At 37.6% G+C, this 24,511-nt stretch overlaps 1 protein-coding gene across 10 annotated transcripts in view; it reads right to left on the bottom strand.

Moving 5' to 3' along the window:
- CLASP2 (cytoplasmic linker associated protein 2) overlaps positions 1-24,511 on the bottom strand; it is a 179,402-nt gene that overhangs the window by 4,462 nt on the left and 150,429 nt on the right. For all 10 annotated transcript variants that reach the window (XM_055320895.1, XM_055320893.1, XM_055320892.1 and 7 more), the window contains 8 exons: positions 23,134-23,277; positions 21,730-21,836; positions 19,904-20,057; positions 16,286-16,514; positions 8,209-8,402; positions 7,561-7,689; positions 2,681-2,887; positions 1,031-1,147 (listed from right to left, as the gene is read on the bottom strand). In XM_055320895.1, coding sequence (XP_055176870.1) covers positions 1,031-1,147; positions 2,681-2,887; positions 7,561-7,689; positions 8,209-8,402; positions 16,286-16,514; positions 19,904-20,057; positions 21,730-21,836; positions 23,134-23,277 — 1,281 coding nt within the window. The remainder of the gene's footprint in view (positions 1-1,030; positions 1,148-2,680; positions 2,888-7,560; positions 7,690-8,208; positions 8,403-16,285; positions 16,515-19,903; positions 20,058-21,729; positions 21,837-23,133; positions 23,278-24,511) is intronic.

The following is a 24,511-nucleotide window of genomic DNA, read 5'->3' as shown; positions in this document are numbered from 1 at the left end:
TTTTAAATTTTTATTTATTTATGATAGTCAGAGAGAGAGAGAGAGGCAGAGACACAGGCAGAGAGAGAAGCAGGCTCCATGCACCGGGAGCCCGATGTGGGATTTGATCCCAGGTCTCCAGGATCGCGCCCTGGGCCAAAGGCAGGCGCTAAACCGCTGCGCCACCCAGGGATCCCGCCTTCCTGCTTTTTTAAAAAGAAATTTGATCATAGTAATGATAATTGCTAGGGTTTTGGGAAACTCTTTAGTGTCTCCTGCTAACTGGTTCATAAGCAACAATTCAAATAATCATAGTCTATTTTCACCTTGTAGAATGAATTTCAATGTTTGATAGTATTAAAGGTATTAAAGAAATAAGGAAAAGCAAGACTCATTTTTTTAAGTCTTTAAAAACATTTTTAAAAAAGTTTAAGTAATGTTCTTCTCAATGAGCCAGCCAGGCACCCCTATGTTTTCTTTTCTTTCTTTTTTTTTTTTTTTTAAGTTTTAAGGACAGCAAATATTTGATTATCATAGTTCATAGGGGAAAGTTTAAGAAATGTTCAAGTATTCCACATTTTGGGAGATATAAAGTAATCCATGAATATGTAAAACCACTCTTTATTCTTTTTTTTTTAAAAAAAGGATATTTATTTATGTACTTATGTACTTAAGTAATCTCTATAACCAATGTGGGGCTCGAACTCACAACCAAGATCAAGGGTCGCACACTTCACCAACTGAGCCAGTCAGGCACCCCAACCACTAATTATTCTTAAACAGTCCTTGGGGGTAAGGATTTGGGTGTGGAAGTGGGAAAGGAACCAGCTGGCTGCAGGCACTTCTTTCACAGCAATGTACCCTACTTGACTTCACCTGAGTGACCCATGTGAACGTAGAAACAGTTAAAATTCAAATGGCAGGAGGAATGAGTTGGATGCTCAAGGCTGACTTAAAGTTGAATAACAAATTCATCCTTTAACACAACAAAGAATTAAAATTTAAAAATGTATCAATGTCATCACCTTTAGAATAAGGCATCACTACTTACTTTACTGCCAGTGAGCTGACTGAGATGTGGTTTTAGTTCATCACCAATTACCGCATGAACAGCCACCAGGCAGAAGACGCATGCTTTCCGAACACTGCTCTCAGAATTATCATAACCCTAGGGAGAAAAGTCTTGTTAGCACTCCTAACTCGAAGTATCTGAAAAAGCACCATTTCAACAGGGACCAAAGATGTGGCTCAAAGATGAGATCGCAGGCGTTATCAAGGAGAGGAAGCTTTCATGACTGGGGTTAACCCTTTTACCTTTGCTGGCAGAAATGTGCCCTACACTCTTTCTTCTTCCCCTTCCATACCTCCACACTCCACTATTAGCCTTATCAGGTTCCACCTTGTTTAGCCTGGAAAGCTGCCCCTTTGCAACCTGCCCTGTAAAGTCTCTAGATGAACCTTTTACTAAAACACTCAGCTGCAGGAAGCCCAAGGGCGCTTCACTATCGAATAAAACCTAAACTCAAGCAAAACTGGGCCTGGTAGTTAAGGTACTCCTACAATTCAGGCTGAAGCAAGGTCAAGATCTGTACCATCCCTACCATTATTCTAAGTTGTTCACTCAGCAAAAATTCATTCAGTACCCACTATATGTATGATATACACATATCACGTACATTCTCTTTTCAGTACCAAAGAACGAAGAAGAGATTTGGATCTTATATTCAAGGACCCCACAATTTACTGAGCAATATTAAGCTTAGAACAGACTCAAAGATAATGCAAAGGATGCATGAAGAAATTAACAATTAATTCTCTTAAGGAGTGGTTTTAATATACACACTATATAATAGTCATTCAGTTACATTATAGAATATAATTTATTGGATGGAAAAGTTAATAATTTATGATTAAGCAAAACATGTTATAAAATATGATCCCATTATTAAAATGTTTATGTGGAAGGCTTTGTGTGCATAGAAAAAAAACACATTACATCTATGACCATAAATTAGTATAACGATTTTGGAGAGAAATCCAGTAGTACTTAGGAATTTGACTTCTAGTTATATATATATATATATATATACACACACACATATATTATTGCAATATTTATGTTATTAAAAAAAAGGGAAACAACCCAAATACTCATCAAAAGATGAATGGATAAACTGTAGTCATACTAATGAAAACTACTTAGCCATAAAAAATGAATTAAATTCTAATACATGCTGTAACATGGATGAATCTAAAAACATTAAACTAAATGAAATATACCAGCCACAACAGAACAAATACTGTGTGATTCCATTGACATGAGGAACCTAGAAAGCAGAAAAAAGTAGAATAGAAGTTACCAGGGGCTATGGGGAGAGGGAATAGGGAATTATTAATGGGTATAGAGTTTCTGTCTGGGATGATGAAATATGTTCTAGAGATGGATAGTTGTAATGGTTGTACATCATAAATGTATTTAAAACCACTGAATTACACACTGAAAAATGGCAAAATTACCATTAAGTTTTATATTATGTATATATTTAACACACACACACAGAGCTAATTATGGAAAGTCTTTGCTCTGAACATTCAAGACAGCAGGAAGGCCTTGGCATACCACTACTGTTGCCTAGAAAGTGCCTAAAATAACCAAATCCCAAATGTATCATAATTTATTTCTCTAAGTTTTGTTTCTCACCTGTATTAAGCCTGGCATAATCTCTGGCAAAAGCAAGTTAAGGGTTTCCTTGGATACTCTCTCTATCACTTTTGTTTGCATTTTGATTGCAGCCAGATTAATTGGGTAATCTGCAGTTTGGATGATAGGACAAAGCACTTTGATGCACTGTTCTGGACTGATTGAAGTGGCCAGCACTGATGCAGCTTCCTCAGCAGATCTTACCACCTAAAACAAAGAGGAAAGTAAGCTGGGAGTAAATTTTTTAAATGTTATACTGTGTCCTGTAAGTACAAACTTCATGAAACCTGCAATACAACAAGATACCTATAACTTCCTTTGAAACTACTATAATAAGCAAACACAAAAAATGAGGGTACAGATAAAACAGGGTTGGCAAAATATTGAAGTTGCCAAACTTCTGAAGCCAGAATGGATTTATGGGGAGAAATATTTCTTCCAGATATTCTCCCTTCTTTTGTGTTTTCTTAATATTGACTAATGCAGTTGTGTCTTGTTTTTGGAAGAGAGGATGGTTGAAGGAGGGTTAGAGAGAGAGAGAGGGATAAAGAGAATCCTAAGCAGCTCTGTGCTCAGTGTGGAGTCCTACGTGGGACAAGATCTCACAACCTTGAGATCATAACCTAAGGCGAAGTCAAGAGTTGGATGCTTAACCATCCAAGCCACCCAGGCACCCCAGGCTAACGCAATTTTTAAATCATACTGTGGTCTAGCTGTACTGGGTGGTGGAGGCTCCGTTTATCTAGACTATAAGGTGCCAAGGAGTCCTCTACAACAGCCAAGCTGAAACCCTGTTCATTATCAGTACCCTCACCTCCAGGAGTACTCATGCCCTTTCCATCACATTATTAACAAAATAAGATACAAATAATCTTGGGGTGCCTGACTGTTCAGTTGGTGGAACATCCAGCTCTTGATCCTGGGGTTGTGCGTTCAACTTCATGTTGGGTGAAGAGATTGCTTAAAAATAAAATCTTAAAAAAAAAAAACCCACCTCATTAATGATTATCAAATTAACATGCTATTCCTTCTTCTGTTCATAATGATTTTCTTTCCTTCTGTACCGGGGCTGGGGAGGGCTGACTCTGATTGTGCAATGAAGAGAAGAAATGGCTGGCTGTCTATCTTAGTAGAATCTGTAATCTCTAGAGATGGTCTTGAGGTCATGTAAAAAATGTGGACTTTTTAAAAAAGATTTTATTTATTTGACAGAGAGAGAGCACAAGCAGGGGGAGTGGCAGACAAAGGGAGAGGGAGGAGCAAGCTCCCCACTGAGCAGGGAGCCAGACTCATGAGCTCGATCCCAGGACCTTGGGATCATGACCCGAGCCGAAGGCAGATGCTTACCCAACGAGCCACTCAGGCACCCCAAAATTATTCCTTTGATTCTACTTTAGTACCTTCTCACTTATGATCTCAATCTATGAAAGGTACCGAGAGAGGTACCAAATACACTGGAAGTCAGAAGACCCAGGGCTAATTTTAGATGTAATGCCTAAAGAATGTCAATTTTATCTTTTGTAAAAATAGAGATGCCAGATCTTATCTTATTTGGGTCAGAAGGTGGATGATTAAACTACAAATATTAGTTTTTAAAACCTTCAGCAAGATACTATAGATGTTCCACTACTAAACAGCTGAATAATAAAAATCAAAATAAAAACCCATGTAGATTTAAAAAAAATTATAACTCATTCTTCTACAAGACCTACAGTCATATCTTTTGAAAACTAAATTACCCAGAGGGGTTCTTTAAATCCTCATCAATACTACTTCTTTCCTTTTTTTAAAGATTTGTTTATTTAAGTAATCTTTATGTCCAACGTGGGCTTAAACTCAAGATCCCGAGGATCAAGAGCCTCATGTTTTTCCAACAGAGCCAGCCAGGAACCCTCACATCCTCACCAACACTTCTTTTTTTTTTTTTTTAATAATTTTTTTTAAATTTTTATTTATTTATGATAGTCACAGAGAGAGAGAGAGAGAGAGAGAGAGAGAGAGAGAGAGAGAGGCAGAGACACAGGCAGAGGGAGAAGCAGGCTCCATGCACCGGGAGCCTGATGTGGGATTCGATCCCGGGTCTCCAGGATCGCGCCTGGGCCAAAGGCAGGCGCCAAACCGCTGCGCCACCCAGGGATCCCTCACCAACACTTCTTATTGTCTTTCTAGTGTATGTGGAATGGTATCTCACTGTGGGTTTAGTTGTATTTTCCTAATGAATACTGATAACTGAGCATTTTTTCATGTGCTTATTGTGCTTAATGTGTGCATCTTCTTTGGATAACAGCCTAGTCAGGTCCTTTGCCTATTTTTAAAAATTCATTTATTTATTTTAGAGAAAGGGGGGTAAGCGGGGGGAAAGAGAAAGGGAGGGAAGTAGACTTTACACTGAGCACAGAGCTGGACACAGGGCTTGATCCCACGCTCTGAACCCAAACTGAGTCAGCAGCTCAACTGACTGAGCCACCCAGGAGCCCCCGTCCTTTGTCTGTTTTTAACTTGGGTTATTTTTTGTTTTTAAAAAATTGGGTTATTTCCCTTTTTTTGTTGAGTTGTAAGGGTTCTTTACACCTGACTGACCCAGCCAGGTGCCCCTGAAGCATAAATGTTTTTATTTATTTTATTATTTTAAAAAATGTTATTTTTAAAAAATTTACTTAATTTAAGAGAGAGAGGGATCCCTGGGTGGCGCAGCGGTTTAGCGCCTGCCTTTGGCCCAGGGCGCGATCCTGGAGACCCGGGATCGAATCCCACGTCGGGCTCCCGGTGCATGGAGCCTGCTTCTCCATCTGCCTGTGTCTCTGCCTCTCTCTCTGTCTCTCTGTGACTATCGTAAATAAATAAAAAAATTTAAAAAAAAAAATTTAAGAGAGAGAGAGAGCAAGAGAGAGCACAAGCAAGAGGGGCAGAGGGAGAGAGAATCTCAAGCAGACTCTCTGCTGAGTGTGGAACCCAGGACCCTGAGATCATGACCTGAGCTGAAACCAAGAGTTGGATGCTTAACCAAGTGAGCACTAAGGTGCCCCCAAAAGATTTTATTTTTAAGTAATCTCTACACCCAATGTGGGGCTTGAACTTATAACCTTGAGATCAAGAGTTGCATGCTCTACCAACTGAACCAGCTGGGTGCCCTGAAGCACAAAAGTTTTAAATTATGATAAAGTCGAATTTATGTTTTTGTTGTTGTTATTAGCTACTTGTGCTTTTGGTGTTACATCTAAGAAATTACTACTTAATCCAAGATGACAAAGATTTACACCCATGATAGTTTCAGCTTTTACATTTAGCTTTGATCTATTTTGTTTCATTGCTATTTTTTAACTTTGCCTTTTTGACCTCTTTTGCTTACGTCTTGGTTCTACCAGAGGCATCTAATGCTACTGCTCTGGGGCTTTCTCTTGGAACTGCAGTTTCTATTTGAAATTTCCTTTTCTAATTATTTCTGAGACTTAATAAAAATCCTCATGGTTATGTCATTAATGTCATTGGTGGTGGTGGGAATATTATGACTATAAAGAGATGAGACAGGAGAGAGAGACAAACCAAGTAACAGACCCTTAACTATAGGGAATAAACTGGTCACCAAAGAGGAGATTAGGGAGGGGATGGGTGAAATATGTGATGGGAATTAAGGAATGCACTTGCTGTGATGAGCATTGGTATTGTATTGAAGAGCTGAATCACTATAGTTTACAACTGAAACTAATATAACACTGTTAACTAACTGGAATTTAAATAAAAGCTTAAAAAGTAAAAAAAAAATTATACAATCATAAATAAAAAGATAAATGAGACAGATTTATAGGACTCTTTCAGGAAAGCTGTCATTTATTGAATAAACCTTGAACACACATCTAGCTTCTATAAGCACTTTACCACTTTATTAAAAATTTAAAAAATATTTTATTAATTTATTCATGAGAGACACACTTGAAGAGGCAGGGACATAGGCAGAGGAAAAAGCAGGCTCCCTGCGAGGAGCTTGATTAGTGGGACTTGATTCCAGGATTCCAGTATCATGACCTGAGCCAAAGGTAGATGCTCAATCACTGAGCCGCCCATGCCCCTAGTTTTAAAATTTCTAAAATTTTGTTTATTTATTTGAGAGAGTGAGAGCATAAGCAAGGGGAGGGGCAGAAGGAGAGGGAGGAGCAGGCTCCCTGCTGAGCAGGGAGCCCAATGTGGGGTTTGATCCCAGGACCCTGGCTGGGATTATGACCTGAGCCAAAGTCAGATGCTTAACTGACTGAGCCACCTAGGCACCCTAATACTTTATCACTTTAAAATAATAATGATTTTTATCTTCATTAGTTATTTCTTTTTTTTTTTTTAATTTTTATTTATTTATGATAGTCAGAGAGAGAGAGAGAGGCAGAGACACAGGCAGAGGGAGAAGCAGGCTCCATGCACTGGGAGCCCGACGTGGGATCCGATCCCGGGTCTCCAGGATCGCGCCCTGGGCCAAAGGCAGGCGCCAAACCGCTGCGCCACCCAGGGATCCCTCTTCATTAGTTATTTCAAAAAAACAAATTCTAATTGATAAGTGGACAGTGACAATTGGTGAATTCCAAAGTAGAAAACTGTAAGTCAAATTAAAATCCAAAAATGAAATCAAGATTATGTCACCTAAAATAAGCTGGCTTTTTTTAGGTTAAAGACCATGATATCACCATAATTCATTTCATAGAAAAAATTAATTATATGTCCATCAGATATTATCTGGAACATCAGAGTGTTCATTTGATTGAAATGACATATTCTTTAAGGAATATGTCATATTCTTGACATATTCTTTAATTTATAACAGTGTTTATATATTTCATGAAATAATATCAGAAGTACTGAGAATAAAATAATAATTTAATGGTCAGGTAACTTACCTCCTTATGAGGATCTTTATGTGCTTCCAATGTTTTCATGACAGTCAGTTCTGCATAGTTTTTAAATCTGGCTGGTTGATGCCTTAGGATTTCTCTTAAAACTTTTAATGCCAAAGCTCTGATTGTAGGCTAAAAAGAAATATTTTAATGTTTTTAATATTTTGGGTTGTAGACAATGACCTAAATTTTCCATTTCTGTAACTTAAGGGTCTTAACACTGGGGCAGGGATAAGTCATAGACAACTGCACGAAGTATATGGTATATTACATAATTAAGTTTTCACATCTCTAGTTGAAAACTTGTATCACACTTTTTATAGTTGTAAGAGATCAAAAACCAGCAACATCCTCTGAAAAAGGAAATTTCACTTCTGAACAACTAGTTTAAATATGCAAAACAAGTAACTTGTACTCTCCTATAAAAATACTATCAGCAACCTTTCATTTTTCCTACTGTCACTTGTTCAAAATCACTGAGCTATTGATTTAGAAGAAAATGTACTCATAATGAAAATTTCACACAAGAAGTACCAGTAAAAGAGACTGATTTTCCCAAATTCCAAATTTGTGCAGCTCTTGATTTACAGGCAGGGGTGGGCAATCCAAGACAGGAAAGAGTGGTTCTTAGTTACACATCCTGCCATTTACCTCTTTATCCCCAAGGGTTTCAAGCAATAGAAGTAATATTGTTTTGAAGTGTTCATCCCAAACACTGAAAGATTCTTCCTGTGTCAGTTTCATGAGTTCATACAAGGCGATTTTTCTTTCTTCTACACGTTCATTGTGGTTAGACAGCTCCTTCAACAGCTCTGCAACCAGGTCAGAGTGGTCTAGGGAAAGATCTGGCAAGAAGACATAATGTTAATTCTGTAACTTATAGGTCATCTCTCACGAGTATGTGGATCAACTTTATAACATCATGAGACAATGTTAGTTTTAAGAAAAAAAAAAAAGACTAATTTTCTATTTTGTCATCTTGAAAACATCAATTCTAGTTTAAAACTTTTTATAATGAAAATTCACATAAAGAAAATACTTAACAGACCTTCATATATCCCTCACACAGATTTAACAATTATCAAGATTTTACCAATCATCTTTGTCCCTCCTCACTTGTTTTCTGAAATATTTTTAGAAGTGGCAAATAGATCATTTAATCCTTACATACATCGGTACACGTTTTTATGGTGTCATGCCAGAAGGCTCGCAATATTTGGCTACTCCATTTTTAGTGACATCAATAACGACCACTGGATTTAAGTGGTGACAACTCAATTTCACCATTAAAGTTCCCCCATATTCTTTTTTTTTAAGAGAGAGAGAAAGCAGGCACCCTGGGTGGGAAGCAGGGGAGGTGGAGGGAGAGGGAGAGAGAATCTCAGGTAGTCTCTGGCTGAGCTCGACACAAGGTTGGAGGTCAGGACCCTGAGATCACAACCTGAGCTGAAACCAAACATTGGACAGCTGCCTAACTGTGCCACCCACGTGCCCCAATCAATCTTTTAAGAGACAGTCAGAGGGAGAAGCAGACTCCACACAGGGAGCCTGATGTGGGACTCGATCCCGCAACTCCAGGATCATACCCCGGGCCAAAGACAGGCGCTAAATCGCTGAGCCAACCAGGCGTCCCAAGTAATGGTTTCACCCACTGATTATTGTTGAATTATATTTTTAGGAATTAAAATTGGGCAGGAATTCTTCTGTGGAGAGTATCTTTTTCGGTCAGAGCTACTTTGAATATTGGGAAACAGTCTGATAGAAGAGGCACAATACTATTTTCCCTTTAAATTTCAGAGTCAAGGGTTGGGCCCAGTGATTATCAGAGTTTTCATTGTTTTTCATTCTTTTTGAAGTATTATCACAAACTCATGAGTTCTATGAATGTCAAAGGACACTTACAATGCTTTGAGTAATTTTTGTAGGAAAGACAGGTACAGCCCAAAGTTCATATTAAAACATTACAAAGTACCAGAGTTCTTCATAAATTCTTTTGTTGGGAAAATACATAGCAAATTCAGCCCTTCTGGGACTTGGGCAGACAGTGGCCTGAGCTTGTGCCACAGACTCCTTTCCTTAACTCCTCTGGAATAAAATAAACACAGGATATGGGGCCTGAGCTTGGAAGGTACACCTATGGTCACTACCTCTCCTGAATCTCCAGTTGACACCATGGAGCTATACTGTCTGTAGGTCTGCTTGGCAAGAACATGCTGGCCTTTTGTAGGAAAAGGCTGCCATATACGCTGATTCTAATAGGACAGAGAAGGCTTGAGGACCTAGAATCTGGGAGATAACTGTTACCTATAACAAAAAAGGCTCAAGAGGAAAGAGCCCACTTTTCAAAAATGAACCTTGAGCTTGCAGTTTGCTAAATGGTTCACTACTGGTCCATAAAAACAGAAGCTACTGTGCCTCATCCTGCCAACTGGTTAGCCACAGACCTAGAGATAGAATGGCCTGACAGAGGTTGTACAGAACCCACAAATATAAGTAGGGAAAGAGAAATTATATTTTACTTAGGGGGATTCAGAAACTTGAGGAAAGGAAAGCAAGCCAAAATATTAGAATAGATGAGTTCAGGGGCATCTGGGTAGCTCAGTCTGTTAAGCGCCCCACTCTTGATTTCAGCTCAGGTCATCCTCTCTCTCCGTCTCCCCCCTTTCCCTTACTTCCTCTCTAAAAATAAAAAAAGAATAGATGAATTCAACTGAGTATAACAGATGATAGGGAAGGGAAATTGAATTAAAATGTAGTGACAACATTCACTATTAAAAAGGAAGTTTAGGGGATCCCTGGGTGGCGCAGCGGTTTAGCGCCTGCCTTTGGCCCAGGGCGCGATCCTGGAGACCCGGGATCGAATCCCACGTCAGGCTCCCGGTGTTTGGAGCCTGCTTCTCCCTCTGCCTATGTCTCTGCCTCTCTCTCTCTCTCTCTCTCTCTCTCTGTGACTATCATAAATAAATAAAAAAATTAAAAAAAAAAGGAAGTTTAGTATGCCAACTTTCATGGAACTACAATTTGAGCACTAACAACCTCATACACAGAGCATAAAATGCAATTCTTGAGCTTAAAAATGTGACATAATCTGGAAAGAATGATCACTAAGGTGAACCAGATTAGGGCTTTGAGAAAACCTCTATAAAATGGAGAGCAAACTATGAAAAAGAAGAACATCTTGAGTTCAAAGATGACATCTTAATTTGGAGGATAAAAACAGTCTTACAATAATTTCATTATATAGACCAACACTGGAACAGTACCACTGGTTTAACAGCAGCTACTCTGGCATGATAAATGCATCCATCTCTTTAAACCTCATAAAAGTCACGTTATCAGACTTTCACAGATGTCAGAGGATTGTTCTGGTAAGAGTGTATTTTATTTCAGCCCAATAAAGGGAATTCACAAAAAAATGCTTTCAAAGGAATGCAGCTCTTTTCTCCATAAATATAGGTTTTAGTTACTCTAAGGAGATAATTAGAAATGATTTGACATAAAACGGTCTGAACAGATGACAGGAAAGTAATTTCTGCCAAAGAAAACATATTTTGTCATAAATGGATTTATATGATACAAAATGAGATAAACCTAAAGTACTCAATTAAAGTGTAACCAACTGTATCTCCTCTTCTGACAGGCATCATGGTCATGCGAACAGAAAAGGCTCTGGAATCCCATTAAGCCTGTGCCTCTTACCCTTCCTTTGTGCAGTAGACACACATTCTTAATTACTCTGGAGGCTCAGTTTTCTTAGGAGTAAAATGGGAAGAGACTATGACTTACTACGATCATGCTGAGATCTGGGCTTAGAATACAATAAACTCACTAATATTAATTTTCTTTGTGTTCTTGTGACAAATATTGGCACAATTCTGATATTTCTGTTGCAGTGCTGAGAAAACATGAGATATTCTTTTCATTGGCAAACTTTGATATGAGTCTTCCTTGAATAACAGAATCATCTTCACTAGCAATATTATTCTGTAGTAGTATAGTCCTTGGTAAACTTTACAAAGATCATTATTAGATGTAGTCATTAGGGGATTTTTTTATTTTTTTGACGTTAATTTTTTTAAAAAATATTTATTTATTTGACAGAGAGAGCGAGCGAGTAAGCGAAACCAAAGTAAGGGAAGCAGCAGGCAGAGAGAGAGGGAGAAGCAGGCTCTCCTCAAGCAAGGAGCCTGATGTAGGGCTTGATCCCAGCACCTGGGATGACGATCCAAGCCAAAAGCAGATGCTTAACCCAGAAGCCACCCAGGTGCCTGGACTTGTTAATTTAGAAAAATTTATCACTAATGTATTTGTTTGTAACATGTACAGAAACATCTGAATAAGAGACATAATAAATAAGTCTCAGAACTTCAAAAAAAGTTTTTTATAGAAATTCTGACTTGAACAAAATAATTATCTCCTGCCAAAAGTTACGGACGTCTCTTTGTAAGACACACACACACACACACACACACACACACACACACACACACACAGAGGCAGAGACATAGACTTGAACAAAATAATTATCTCCTGCCAAAAGTTACGGATGTCTCTTCGTAAGGGACACACATACACACACACAGGCAGAGACATAGGCAGAAGGAGAAGCAGGCCCCCCCCACCAAGGACCCTGATGCAGGACTCGATCCTGGGACTCCAGGATCTCGCCCTGAGCCAAACGCAGATGCCCAACCACTGAGCCATCCAGGTGTCCCAAGTTATGTGCTTAAAAACAAAAAAATGGGGAGAAATTTTGCATTGGGGCAGACATGGAAGGAAAATCAAAAGACCAATGGAGGTTAATAAAATTAAAAGGAATGGGTAATGTTTGCAATGTTCACAATAAAATAATGTCAAATAAGGTCTTCCCTATCTCAAATTTAAAAATGAACATAAATAACAAATGACTGCTATATGAAGCTTAGAGCAAATACCATTTATTTATTAGATTTTATTTACTTATTCATGAGAGACACAGAGAGGCAGAGACATAGGCAGAGGGAGAAGTAGGCTCCATGCAGGGAGACCAATGTGGGACTCGATCCCGGGACTCGAGAATCACGCCCTGAGCCAAAGGCAGATCAACCACTAAGCCACCTAGGCGTCCCAAGCAACTATTCTATTTAACTGATGGCTTATCCATTTTCCAAGAGTGTTCAACATAAAAAAAAGCTGTCTTATGTTTCAGAAGTCAATCAATTAGAAATTATTTTTTTGCTGCGAAGAATTTTCTCAAGTTCAAAATACTCTATACAGTTTATATTTCAGTTATATGATTTCTAAAGGTGTCTTCTTTAACAAATGGAAAACATATGATCTTTACTAAAGGAAAACAGAATCAGTCAATAATGGGTATTCTTGCTAAGCTGTCACAATTTTGGCTTTGTGGTATATTAACTCTCTAATATAAGCAGTTGGGAAAAAACAAAAACAAAAACAAAAAAAACAGCCTCATGAATGAAGAGATTTTTTCCATTCATCAAAATTACAAATGACCAGACCTGGGGACACAGATTCCTGAGCAGAGTAAGGTATGGAATTTTAGAACTCAGCGATGGCAAGAAGAGTATCCACAGGAGTGGTAGACTAGGTGAGACCTGTCAGAGCCCACCAAGGTAAGGATTACATCTGTGCAAGTAGGGAGGTAGTGGCAGAGATGGAAAACTGGTTGCATAGAGGAGGACTGATCAAGTAAGTAAATATATTAAAGATAATGAAGGCAGGTTTCTTAGTGTCAGGAAAAAGGGAGTTTATCAATATGAGAAAGGAGGAAACTAGAACTAATCTTATGGTGCTAAATTGGAATTGGAGTTATTTATGTAAGCTTTTGATGAATAAAATACATGTAAATTAGTGTGTGTACACATATACACACATACATACACACACATTCCCTAGCTCTGGCCACTGAGAAGTCTTGGGAATAGTGATAGCCCACTAGCAGTAAGTACACCTTGTGGGCAGACTCTAGCCTTTAAAGACCATTTTCCATTTAGTGAAACCAAGGATCAATTCTTGAAGAAATTATTGATTCCAGAACTGAAGCAGGAACAGTACAATATTTTGTCATGCCAGCATGCAAGGATGGGGACATATCAAAAGAACAGGTCAAATCAAAGACAATTTGAGCATCCAAATAAATGATAGTTATAAATTATAACCCACTGAGTACAATGTAAACGAGTTCATACTGTTAGAAATATATAAATGAAACTTTTTAAATGAATACATTTTTTAAAATTTATTTATTTATTTTATGATAGACATAGAGAGAGAGGCAGAGACACAGGAGGAGGGAGAAGCAGGCTCCATGCCGGGAGCCTGACGTGGGACTCGATCCCGGGACTCCAGGATCGCGCCCTGGGCCAAAGGCAGGCACCAAACCGCTGAGCCACCCAGGGATCCCCTAAATGAATACATTTTAACACAGTTTTATGGTATCTCCCCACAAAACACTTAATTACAAAATGAGTAACTTCACAATGGAGAAGCCTCCCATAATCAAGTGACCAAGTTTATATCACCAGTCAAAGGGCAAAGTGAAATCATGTATTACCTGAAGAATGCACTATCACTTCTGGGACACTGATGCCAAGAGCACATGACCTGAATCCAATCACGAGAAAACATCAGACAAGCCTAAATTGAGGGAAATGCTACAAAATAATTGGTCTCTGATCTTTAAAAGTGCCATGGTCACAAGAACAAAGGAAAGACTGAACACTGAAGAGGACTACAGAGACATGATGATTGAATGCAATGTGAGATTATGAAGTGGATCCTCTGGCTAGAAGGTATCACTGGGACAATTAGACAATTAGACAAAACTCTAATGGGGCAGGCGGTTATTAATGTACTGATGATAATTACCTGATTTGGATAAGTATATTGTGGTTATATGTGGGAGAATGTCTTTGTTTATAGAAAGTATATCCTGAAGTATTTGGGGCGATGGAGCATCAGTTTGACAACTACTCTTTTTTTTTTTTTTTTTGACAGCTTACTCTTACTTATAGCACAAGAAAAAGTTCTATGTGCTATATCCCTATCTTTTAAGCTTTTGTTTTAAAATAAAAAAAATTATATATATATCGCAGCCAAGGCAAGAAATGTCAGTGGAAACAATTTGGTCTCCCAGTTTGTGACCTCTGTACATAAATAATTTAAGAACAATTAAAGCTGCTAATACCAGGTCTCAGTTTACCATGCTGCTGCAACAAGGGAGGGTTTAAAGGACACACTCACACTAGGTCCAATTTACTCCTTCCTGTTTTGCTGCTATTGTGACTAAACCTCAGCAACAGAGTCAACTATTTGTGACAGATCAAAATACACCAAAGTGAATCATGTTGGCAATTTTATACACTCTTATGTAATTTGGACATAGTTTGGCAAGTTGTCATAATTTTGTCTTTGTAGTAATTGTGATATACTGAGACTCTTAACATGACATACTGGTAGAAACATGATTCGTCAACCTTATCAGTAATCAAAGAAATAAAAGTGGGGATTTTTTCCACTTACCTAATTACAAAAATTAAAAAAGATCTCTGATATCTAACTACTCAGTCTTCCTAGTATTAAGGAAATGCTCATTAGGATGGCCTGCCTTATATCCATCATGGTGACAAAATTTTAAAACATCTGAACATCCTGTGCCAGTAGGGAAATCAGCACTACCTAAACTGGCCAAGAGTTTTGAGTTGGTAATTGGGTAGTAACTCTCAAAATTTCAACTTACATATCCCTTAATTGAGAAATTATATCTCTAAGAATCTCTTACTTACGTACGTGCATAAAAGTTTATGCAGAAAGAGGTTCACTGACAGCAACACTGGGGGAACAAAGGAAAATCAGAAACTTCCTAAGGATAGTATCATGAGGCTGGTAAGGGGGGGGGGACTTTCAAATTTACCCATATATAGTTATCTATTGCTTTATACTAGAGTTTTCAATTAAAAAAAAAAAGAATTATGTAATTCGTACAGGAAAAATGTAATTCCTTATTAAAAATACCTAAGCCATTTGCAATGTATTGTACTTTGTATCAGTTTTTATACATCTTTTGTAAACCTAACTGCATACTGTAATTGGAAGAGTAGGTAGTAGTACATCTGCACCCTCTTTCAGAAGTGACACTCAAGACAGTCAACCAAATAGACCGTACAGCTTAGTAAGTGTTAGAACTTAGTCCTATGCCCATGTTCCAAGCCACTGTGAATGTTAGGGCTAGTCCCACATCCTTGGTATAAGTCACTGTAAGTACCAGAGCTAGTCCTAAATTGGCTCCAAATTCTAATGGTAGATTTTCACATCTGGTCTTGAATGCATCTTACCAGAGTTTATGATTTCATACTTTATTAAAGGGCTATTATAAAGAATGGGTAGTTTTTCTAAGGTTTTGTCATGCTGGCATAAAAATTAATGACTGAATTGTGTCTAAAGATAAACTAAATTTATAGGCTACAACTGGTTTCAGTTGAGCAGTTGAGAGGTCAGTAAGGTTTTCCTGATTTTGAGTATGATCTCAGGATTACCCTGTTTCTCATTCTGGGGTAGAAAACTACCAAATCACTAGAAATGAGCTCCTACGAGATGGGAGAGACATTCTCATCCCAAAGCTTCTTACTTCTTAGGGAGTAATAATAAAAGAGCATGTCAATTTCTTTTGCTTCATTGATTGCCAGTCCTCTAAAACACAGGTGACAAAATATGACCCAGAACCTACCATCAGGAAACTGGTCAGCATCATCATCAAACATGGCTTCCTTGAGGGCAGACTTATTGAAGGAACTGATGCTATCTGAATAGTTATATGGATTATAGTCTCGAGCACGTGGAGAGGAGTGAGCAGGCATTGAATGGAGCAATGAAGCTTTATTATCAAGGGCTGTTTGGCTTGAGTCAGTAGCATCACCTCCTGCTCTTGGGTCAGGCATCCCAGGACCACCACACATCTATTAATGGGGAGGAAAAGGTATAGCAAATTAATTTATGTTTTAAAAAACATTTTACTTATTTGCTTATTTGAGAGAATGAGGGTGGGGAGGGACAGAGAGAGAGAGGGAGACAGAATCCCTGCAGGCTCCATGCTGGGCATGGAGCCCGATATAGGGCTCAATTTCACGGCTCTGAGATCACCACCTTAGGTGAAATCAAGAGTCAGACGTTTTACTCAGTCAGACTGAGATACCCAAGCATCTTGCAAATTAGTTCATTTTAAAATATTTCTTTGAAATTCTAAAAGGACAAATTGATTTTAAATTAAAAAATGTAAAAAAATTCTAAAAAGATGTTTCCCTATTGCTTCAAAGTCTATTTTAAAAAGGTAACAATAAACCTCTGAAAAAATTAAGTAATGGGAATTAACATGATGAGTTAAAATTGAACATTCAAAATGTCAAATCTTATAGTAAAGATGTAAAAATAAACACCTCAAACCCACAGCTGTGAGGGCAAATAAGAACCATAAAAGAATGCGGTTTCTAATGATTCCTATAGTTCCCTTGTTAATGGCTTGACCAAACAATATACAGTGGGATTACCAAAGGCTTCTCTATGCCAGTTAAAGTTATAAGAGGATTTTCAATAACAACACAGAACTAAAATCTGCCAGATTCCATTATTAAGGTAGTAAATTATACAATGAAAGCATGTCAATTAAGTATAAGAGAATCAATTTTTCTTCAAAAAGGCCTGCTGTTAAAAAAAAAAAAGGCCTTAAGGACTATAACTTTTGAAAGAATGCCTGATACAGTTTGATTACATTAACATACTTATCAAAACATCAATACTAACACTGATACTAATTCTATTATGAAAATCATTACAACTACCAATATCACCATTCTCACTGTCTACTCACAGCAACTGTGTGCTAAGCCATTACTTAGGTGCTTTACAAATATTCTTCAAGTATTTACCCCTTCTGTGTGCCATGCATTGTTCTTGGAGGTGGGGATATATTAGTGAACAAAAGAGAGAATGATGTCCACCTGCAGAGTTTATTCTAGTGGGGGAACAGACATTTACAAACATAAAGAACAAGTAAAGTATATGGTATAGTAGAAGGTGACTGGTGTATGGGAGACAGTGCAGGATTAAAGGGACCATGAGAGTTGTGGTGGGAGGAAGAGGGTGCAGATCAGATAGGGTGGTCAGAGTAAGCCTCTTGAACAGACTTGAAGGAAGTGAGGAAATCAGCCATGGAGCTATCTGAGGAAGGATGTCTAAGACAGAGGGAATAGCCAAGACAAAGGACCCGAAGCAAAAGCATGCCCAGGAAGTTCAAGAAATAGCAAGGAGGCTAGTATGGCTGGAGCAGGGGAAAGTAGTAGGACATGAGGCCAGAGAGGTAACAGGGGGAAAAACCTATTGTGTAGACTCTGGCTTGTAGTCTGGGACCACCTACAGAGTTATAAGTTGAGGAGTAAGAACGGATGACAGGAGACCAACAGGCAGAATCAAGAAGGCCAATTAGGCAGGTACCTATTTTAAAAACCCAGGTAAAAGAATTGATGATGATGGTAGTTCAAGCTAAAATAGCAGTGATGGGAAGTGGATGGGTTTTGGATATATTTTGAAAACAACTAACAGATTTCTTGACAGACGGAGTATGGAGGATGACAAAGAGAGGAAACAAGGACAAGTCTTTGGTCCAAAGTTTTTGGCTGAGCAATTAGGGCTGCTATCAACTGAAACAGAAAGGAAGAGTTCTAGGGAAAAAGATGAGAAGTTCAAACAAGCAACTGGATGTAGCTATATAGTGAGTCATATAATTTATTATAGTAACTTTTAACGTAGGCAGTAATATCATCATTTTTCTAATGAAGACACTGAGGCTTAGAAGTGATAAAATAATCTAACTAGTTAATAACTGCCAGGAATTGGAATTATTTAAATTCTTCGGCCAGAATCCACTGTTTGAGCTCCTCACACTGCACTCTGCTATCTCTGAGGGGAAAATGTCTTAAACAGTGACTTTTATTACTAAGCTATTATTGTTACCTCATATAGCTTTTGGGGTGGGGAACCTCAGATATGAGTAGTAACTGGTTTCTGGCATCCAGTTTAGTAGGGCCATCTGCCAGATAGGCATGGGGAGAAAACAGCAGGAAAGCAGTAAGGAATGCAGAAGAGAAAGTCCTTTAGAGATGTGCTGAAGTACTACAATGTTCTACAATTCTGCAAACACTGAGGAACCATGGATTCCATAGGAAATAGTGGAATGGCTTGTTTTGAGAAAAATCATTAACAGTGTAAAAAAATAACTATTCTGGGGATCCCTGGGTGGCTCAGCAGTTTAGGGCCTGCCTTTGGCCCAGGGTGTGGTCCTGGAATCCCGGGATCGAGTCCCACGTTGGGCTCCCTGCATGGAGCCTGCTTCTCCCTCTGCCTCTCTCTCTGTGTCTCTCATGAATAAATAAATAAAATATTTAAAAACAAAAAAATAAAACAACAACTATTCTTTTCTCCCCCTCCCCCCAAAACAACTATTCTTTGTATGATGGCAGAAGCAACAAACTGAACAATATTTACCAATGTCAGAAAAATGGGTCCTAACATTCTTAATTGGAGCCATACAAACTGATGATGCAAATCTCTATCACTACACTTAATGAGAAAATAAAAACCTATCTGGCTTATGTTCTACCCTCCAACTCTTTCACAACAATCGAACACTGCCTTTCATCTGGTTTCCAACTATGCACAACTTGATTCCATCTAACTGTTTTTGCACTTGCCACTTCTTTTATGCAATTATTCTCTCCTAGATCTTGTATGGCTTTATTTATTTTTTTTAATTTATTCTTGATGCAAATGCCACTAACTTAGGCCTTCCCTGACCAATTAATCTAAAATAGATTCACTTTATGTTCTAACCTAAAACTCAAAAGTACTCATCTCTATCTGAACATTTATAAGGAACTTGAAGGCAGCGACTTTGCCTTGTAAAATCAAAGACCCAAAACAGTGCCTGGCACGTGGTGGATGCTCAGTGAATGCTTGCAGAGTGACTGGCCCCCAAAAAGTTACATTTGAAAATGACAAAAAGCAAAGTTTAAAACAAACACAAATGATCCAACAAAAATCTCTTTAATGAGGGGCACCTGGGTGGCTCAGTCAGTTAGGTGTCTGACTCTTGATTTCGGCTCAGGTCATGATCATCGGATTGAGCCCTGTGTCAGGCTCCTGACTGGGTGTGGAGCTTGCTTAAGATTCTCTCTCCCTCTTCTATTCTCCCAGCTCAAGTGTGTATGCACGCTCTCTCAAATAAATAAAGCTATCTTTAAAAAGAAATCTCTTAATGGAAAAGCCTGCAATGAAAGAATTTTTAAATACTCACGGAATCACCATCATCTTTTTTAGAATCCCTTTTCAATGGTTCATTCATATCTTCTTGACTACGGAAGCTGAAATTCTGAATTGCTTCAGTGACACCTCTAAGAGAGCTATAAATATCTTCAGAGTTCATATTTTCGGTGTCATAATCAAATGCACTAAGAAAAAGATGACAACTAATTATAGTTTTAAAACACAAACACATTTGAGATTATGTAGGATTCCCCAAAGCATAATTAGCAAAACCAAACTAAACCTGACAACTATAAATGGTTACGGTATGTCCCCTAGTCCACCCACCAAGGGCAGCTTACGACTCTAGGTGCATAGCCTTTAGCAATTGGTTTGTCTGTTACCTTCAAAAATGTTCTGATTAACTAGGGGTCAGCAAACCATGACCCTTCCAATCTAAAAATGTTTACCTTTTAAATAGTTGAGAGAACCCTCTGGGGTCTTCTCCCTCTTGGGGAGCTTTGTACTATTGCTCAATAAATTTTGCTGAACTTTACTACTGCTCAATAAACTTTGCTTTGCTGCCCACCAAAAAACAAACAAAAAACAGTTGAGAAAAAAGTCAAAATAACATTTCTAGACACATGAAAATCATAAAATTCTTACTTCAGTGCCCATAAATAAAATTGTATTGGAACTTATTCAGGCATCCTCTACAGCTATTTTCACACTGTAACAACAGGACATTGTAAAGGCAACAAAGACTGCATGGCCTGCAAGGTCTGAAATGTTTACCATATGTCCCTTTACAGAAAGTTTGCCAACTCCTGTGATTAACTTATAATAATGGTATAGTTTAAAGATAAATGTATTTTGCACAAATTTATAGGAAGGCAGAGAAGTTTTAACACTGAACATAATATACGTTACTGACATTTTTATAGTCAAATTCTAAAACTCAATTGAAGCTGGAATTTAGCCATCACGTTACACATATGTATTAAGGAATAAACAAGCTAAATGTTAAGTTTGCAATCTTTTTTTCTTCCTTAGATGCTGATGAAGTATCCTATAATTGTAATAAATATTATGAAGCATGCTATGATATATGGCTAATAAAATTAAGTTAATAACTATGTTAATAAATATGACTACTATGCATACTTTTTTTTAAAAGGCCAAGAAAAGGGAAAAAAATATTAGTCTATTAATGAGTCAAGAACCTCATCTGAAATACAGCCCATGCTTGAACTGCACAAGTGTGTGAAAATTTTACACAGCTTATATATTTTACATTAAAGACCAATTTCACAGACACATTTTTTCTAAGACAAATATATGACCATTTCTTTTATTTTTAAATATTTTATTTTTTTATTCATGAGAGACACACAGAGAGAGGCAGAGACATAGGCAGAGGGAGAAGCAGGCTCCCTGTGGGAAGGCTGATGCAGGACTCGATCCCAAGATCCCGGAATCATGCCCTGAGCCAAAGGCAGATGCTCAACTACTGAGTCACCTAGGCATCCCTGACCATATTATATTTAGCCTTTCCTTATTTGTTCTTCTCTGTTTTTATGTTTTTGTCTATAAGCATATCTGAGTAATATAACTATGACATTTAATGCTTCAAGCAGTAATTTATAAAAGCTGTGTAGGTTTTCTTTTCACTTACAAAAATTTTTATATCCTACGCATTATTTTCATTTAAAGGGTTAGTTCTGGAAAACTTAAAAAAAATTTTTGTATCTGCTAAGTTTCTATGTGTCAAGACCTTTCAAATCAAATGGAAATCAAGTGGAATTATATTAATGTCTGTGGTCTATGAAACGAGAATCTGCAAACACAAGCCATGATGGAAAATAACCCTTTTATTACCTTGGAGATAAAGTATTCTGTGATGTATTGGTAGGAGAAGTAAGAGGACTGGACCAGTTGGCTGGTGAACGTGGTGTTGGTCTCGTCAAAGGACTCCCCATGGAACCCTGATGGGTCAAATAAATATTATCATATGATAGGTAAGTTCAACTAAAAGGCTCTTAAGGAAGCCATGCAATCAAGAAGTTGAACAATATGGAAAAGCCATATTTGTAGGTCAATATTTTAAGTATTCAAGTACTTATCTCTGCTTTCTTAGGGAAAAACTTCCTCCCCATTCAAAAATCTACCTCTTTTTTGTTTTCTTCACCCACCTCCTGCTCTCAAATATTGTCAACATCTTTCTTCTCAAAGACTCAACAGGATCCCAAACTATTTTAATTAATTATTAAATTAAAAAAATAATTTTAAAGCAGGCACCATGCCCTACGTGGTGCTTGAATTCGTGACCCTGACATTGAGAATCTCATACTCTATGGACTGAGCCAGCCAGGTACTCCCCGCAAACTAACAATTTTAAATCAGCTTCCCATTCTAAGCCAATTCCCTTCCTTCAATCATTCAAATTTTACCTCTCCTTGGGTTTGTTTTACAAATAATTTTCACAAACACACCAAAGTAAAATTTGGTATTATTAATTTACCTACCTCTTAAGATATAATTAAACAATTACCTCTCCTTTTATTTTTTATTTGTATTTTTTAAAATTAAATTCAGTTTGCCAACATATATAGTATAACACCCAGTGCTCATCATATCACATGTCCTCCTTAATGCCTGCCACCCAGTTTCCCTCTCTTTTTAAAAAGATAACCAACTTCAGTCCCAAGAAATTGTTCTCAGATTGTTTTTAACCCTGACTTTACCTTAAGCCTGCCATAAGTGCATGTAATTTTTCCTTTATCCATGATCAAAGATCTGTCTTTTTAAAACCTAAGTTTAATTCTTTAGGCATATTATGTAAATGATTCATGCCATTTAGGTATGTAAACACTGGATTGTTTCATTTATTCAGACCTTACTTCCCTAAAACAAAATTCTGTATTTAAGCAACTATAGACAGCCTTATGAACGGGTTAGTGAACATACCTTTTAAAGCCCTAGCTTCTTCAGATCTTATTTGGTAACCAAGTCATCCCCCCTCTGGTCCTCAAATAAGGACTGGTTAGCTTTCCTTGTTCATACCTGACCACCATTCACTACCAACCAAATCATATATACCAAATTATAACATAAACAAGTCTAACTACTGTAATCTTTCCAGGACAGTATTTAATACTGCAGATGCTGCCTAATAGATGCAAATACATATACTAGGATCAAAAGTTTACTTCATGTAAAAGAAAGTAATTGCTGCAAAACCATCATATCACATTAATAGCCAAGAAAATAACCGAAAGATACCTGGGTTCCATTGCCAGTGTTTCGTAGGTGATTATGAAGAAGCTTTGTAGCACCATCCTGAAAAGTTTTTGGTAAAGCTCCTAATAACATCGTAAACTCTGGGGTATTGAGTTCAAATAAGGAAATCAGCACTGACTGTGCTGCCTAGAAAACAAAGACATAGGAGTAGAGAAGTATATTTTGGTTACTCAAAGGAGATAATTTTCTTCATGCAACATTTCTGTTCAATAGCACAAGAACATCTTTCCCACAGAAAAAGAAGTTGTCTTCATATGCTCTCAAATTTCTTTTTGGGAGAGTAAGAAAATATTTGACCTACCTTTTTTTTTTTTTTTAAGGTAAGAAGAGAATATAAAAAGTGTCATGAATACAATCTAGAATTCAATGGCAAAAGTTAACCAGTTTCCAGGGTTATTTTACTAATATATGCTACTTCAGTTTTCCTCATAAATGATTACAAGAAGAAAGGTGGATGGAAATAGACAAATACAGGCATCCTACAACTTTCAAAAGTTCACATTACGCCACTTTGCTTTTATGAAAGACCTACAACAGGGCAGCCCCGGTGGCACAGCGGTTTAGCGCCACCTGCGGCCCGAGGCATGATCCTGGAGACCCTGAATCGAGTCCCACGTTGGGCTCTCTATATGATGCCTGCTTCTCCCTCTGCCTGTGTCTCTGCCTGTCTCTCTGTCTCTATGAATAAATAAAATAAAAATCTTAAAAAAAAAAGACGTACAACAGTATCTACTTTGCCTAACCAAAAAACCCCCAAAATGTACCCTAAGGTATCAGAAAAGCCTATAAGACGTTATTTTTTTCGGTCTAGGAACTCTGCTTTTCCATATAAATTAATGCTAACTGCTTCTTTGCTTTACACCATTTTGGTGTATGAAAGGTTTCATAAGAACACTACTTTCAGGTAAAAGGAGAAATCTATATATCCCTAAGCCATACAAAGTCCATCCAGAGCAACTTAATACTATTCATTTTTATATAAACAGAAAATAATGTTTTGGTAGAAATGGGAACAAAATGAAGCTTTCTCAGATCAGTTAGGAAAATTATACATTTACTTCCTTCTTTTAATGTAATCAACAGAACTACTGAAAACCAAACTCTGAAATTCAGATTAAATAGAAAGTTAACATGACTCAAATGAAAATATGTTCATCTTGTCCTGGACCTTCTCAGATCTGACTCTGTGAAAATATAAGTGTTTTGTGTTTATGACATCTGAATATACAACACTACAGGAATGGTTAAATTATGTTACATTGGAGCAGTGCCACACTACACAACAGAGCCTTGAAAGATGATGAAACTCTATACGTGAAGAAATCGGGAGAGGGCTATCATATACTGCTAAAGGAAAAAT

This window comes from Nyctereutes procyonoides, unplaced genomic scaffold, assembly GCF_905146905.1.
Source record: "Nyctereutes procyonoides isolate TBG_1078 unplaced genomic scaffold, NYPRO_anot_genome, whole genome shotgun sequence".
Taxonomy (NCBI): domain Eukaryota; kingdom Metazoa; phylum Chordata; class Mammalia; order Carnivora; family Canidae; genus Nyctereutes; species Nyctereutes procyonoides.
The sequence above is the reverse complement of the archived record's forward strand: the minus strand, read 5'-3'. Positions and strand labels throughout refer to the sequence as shown.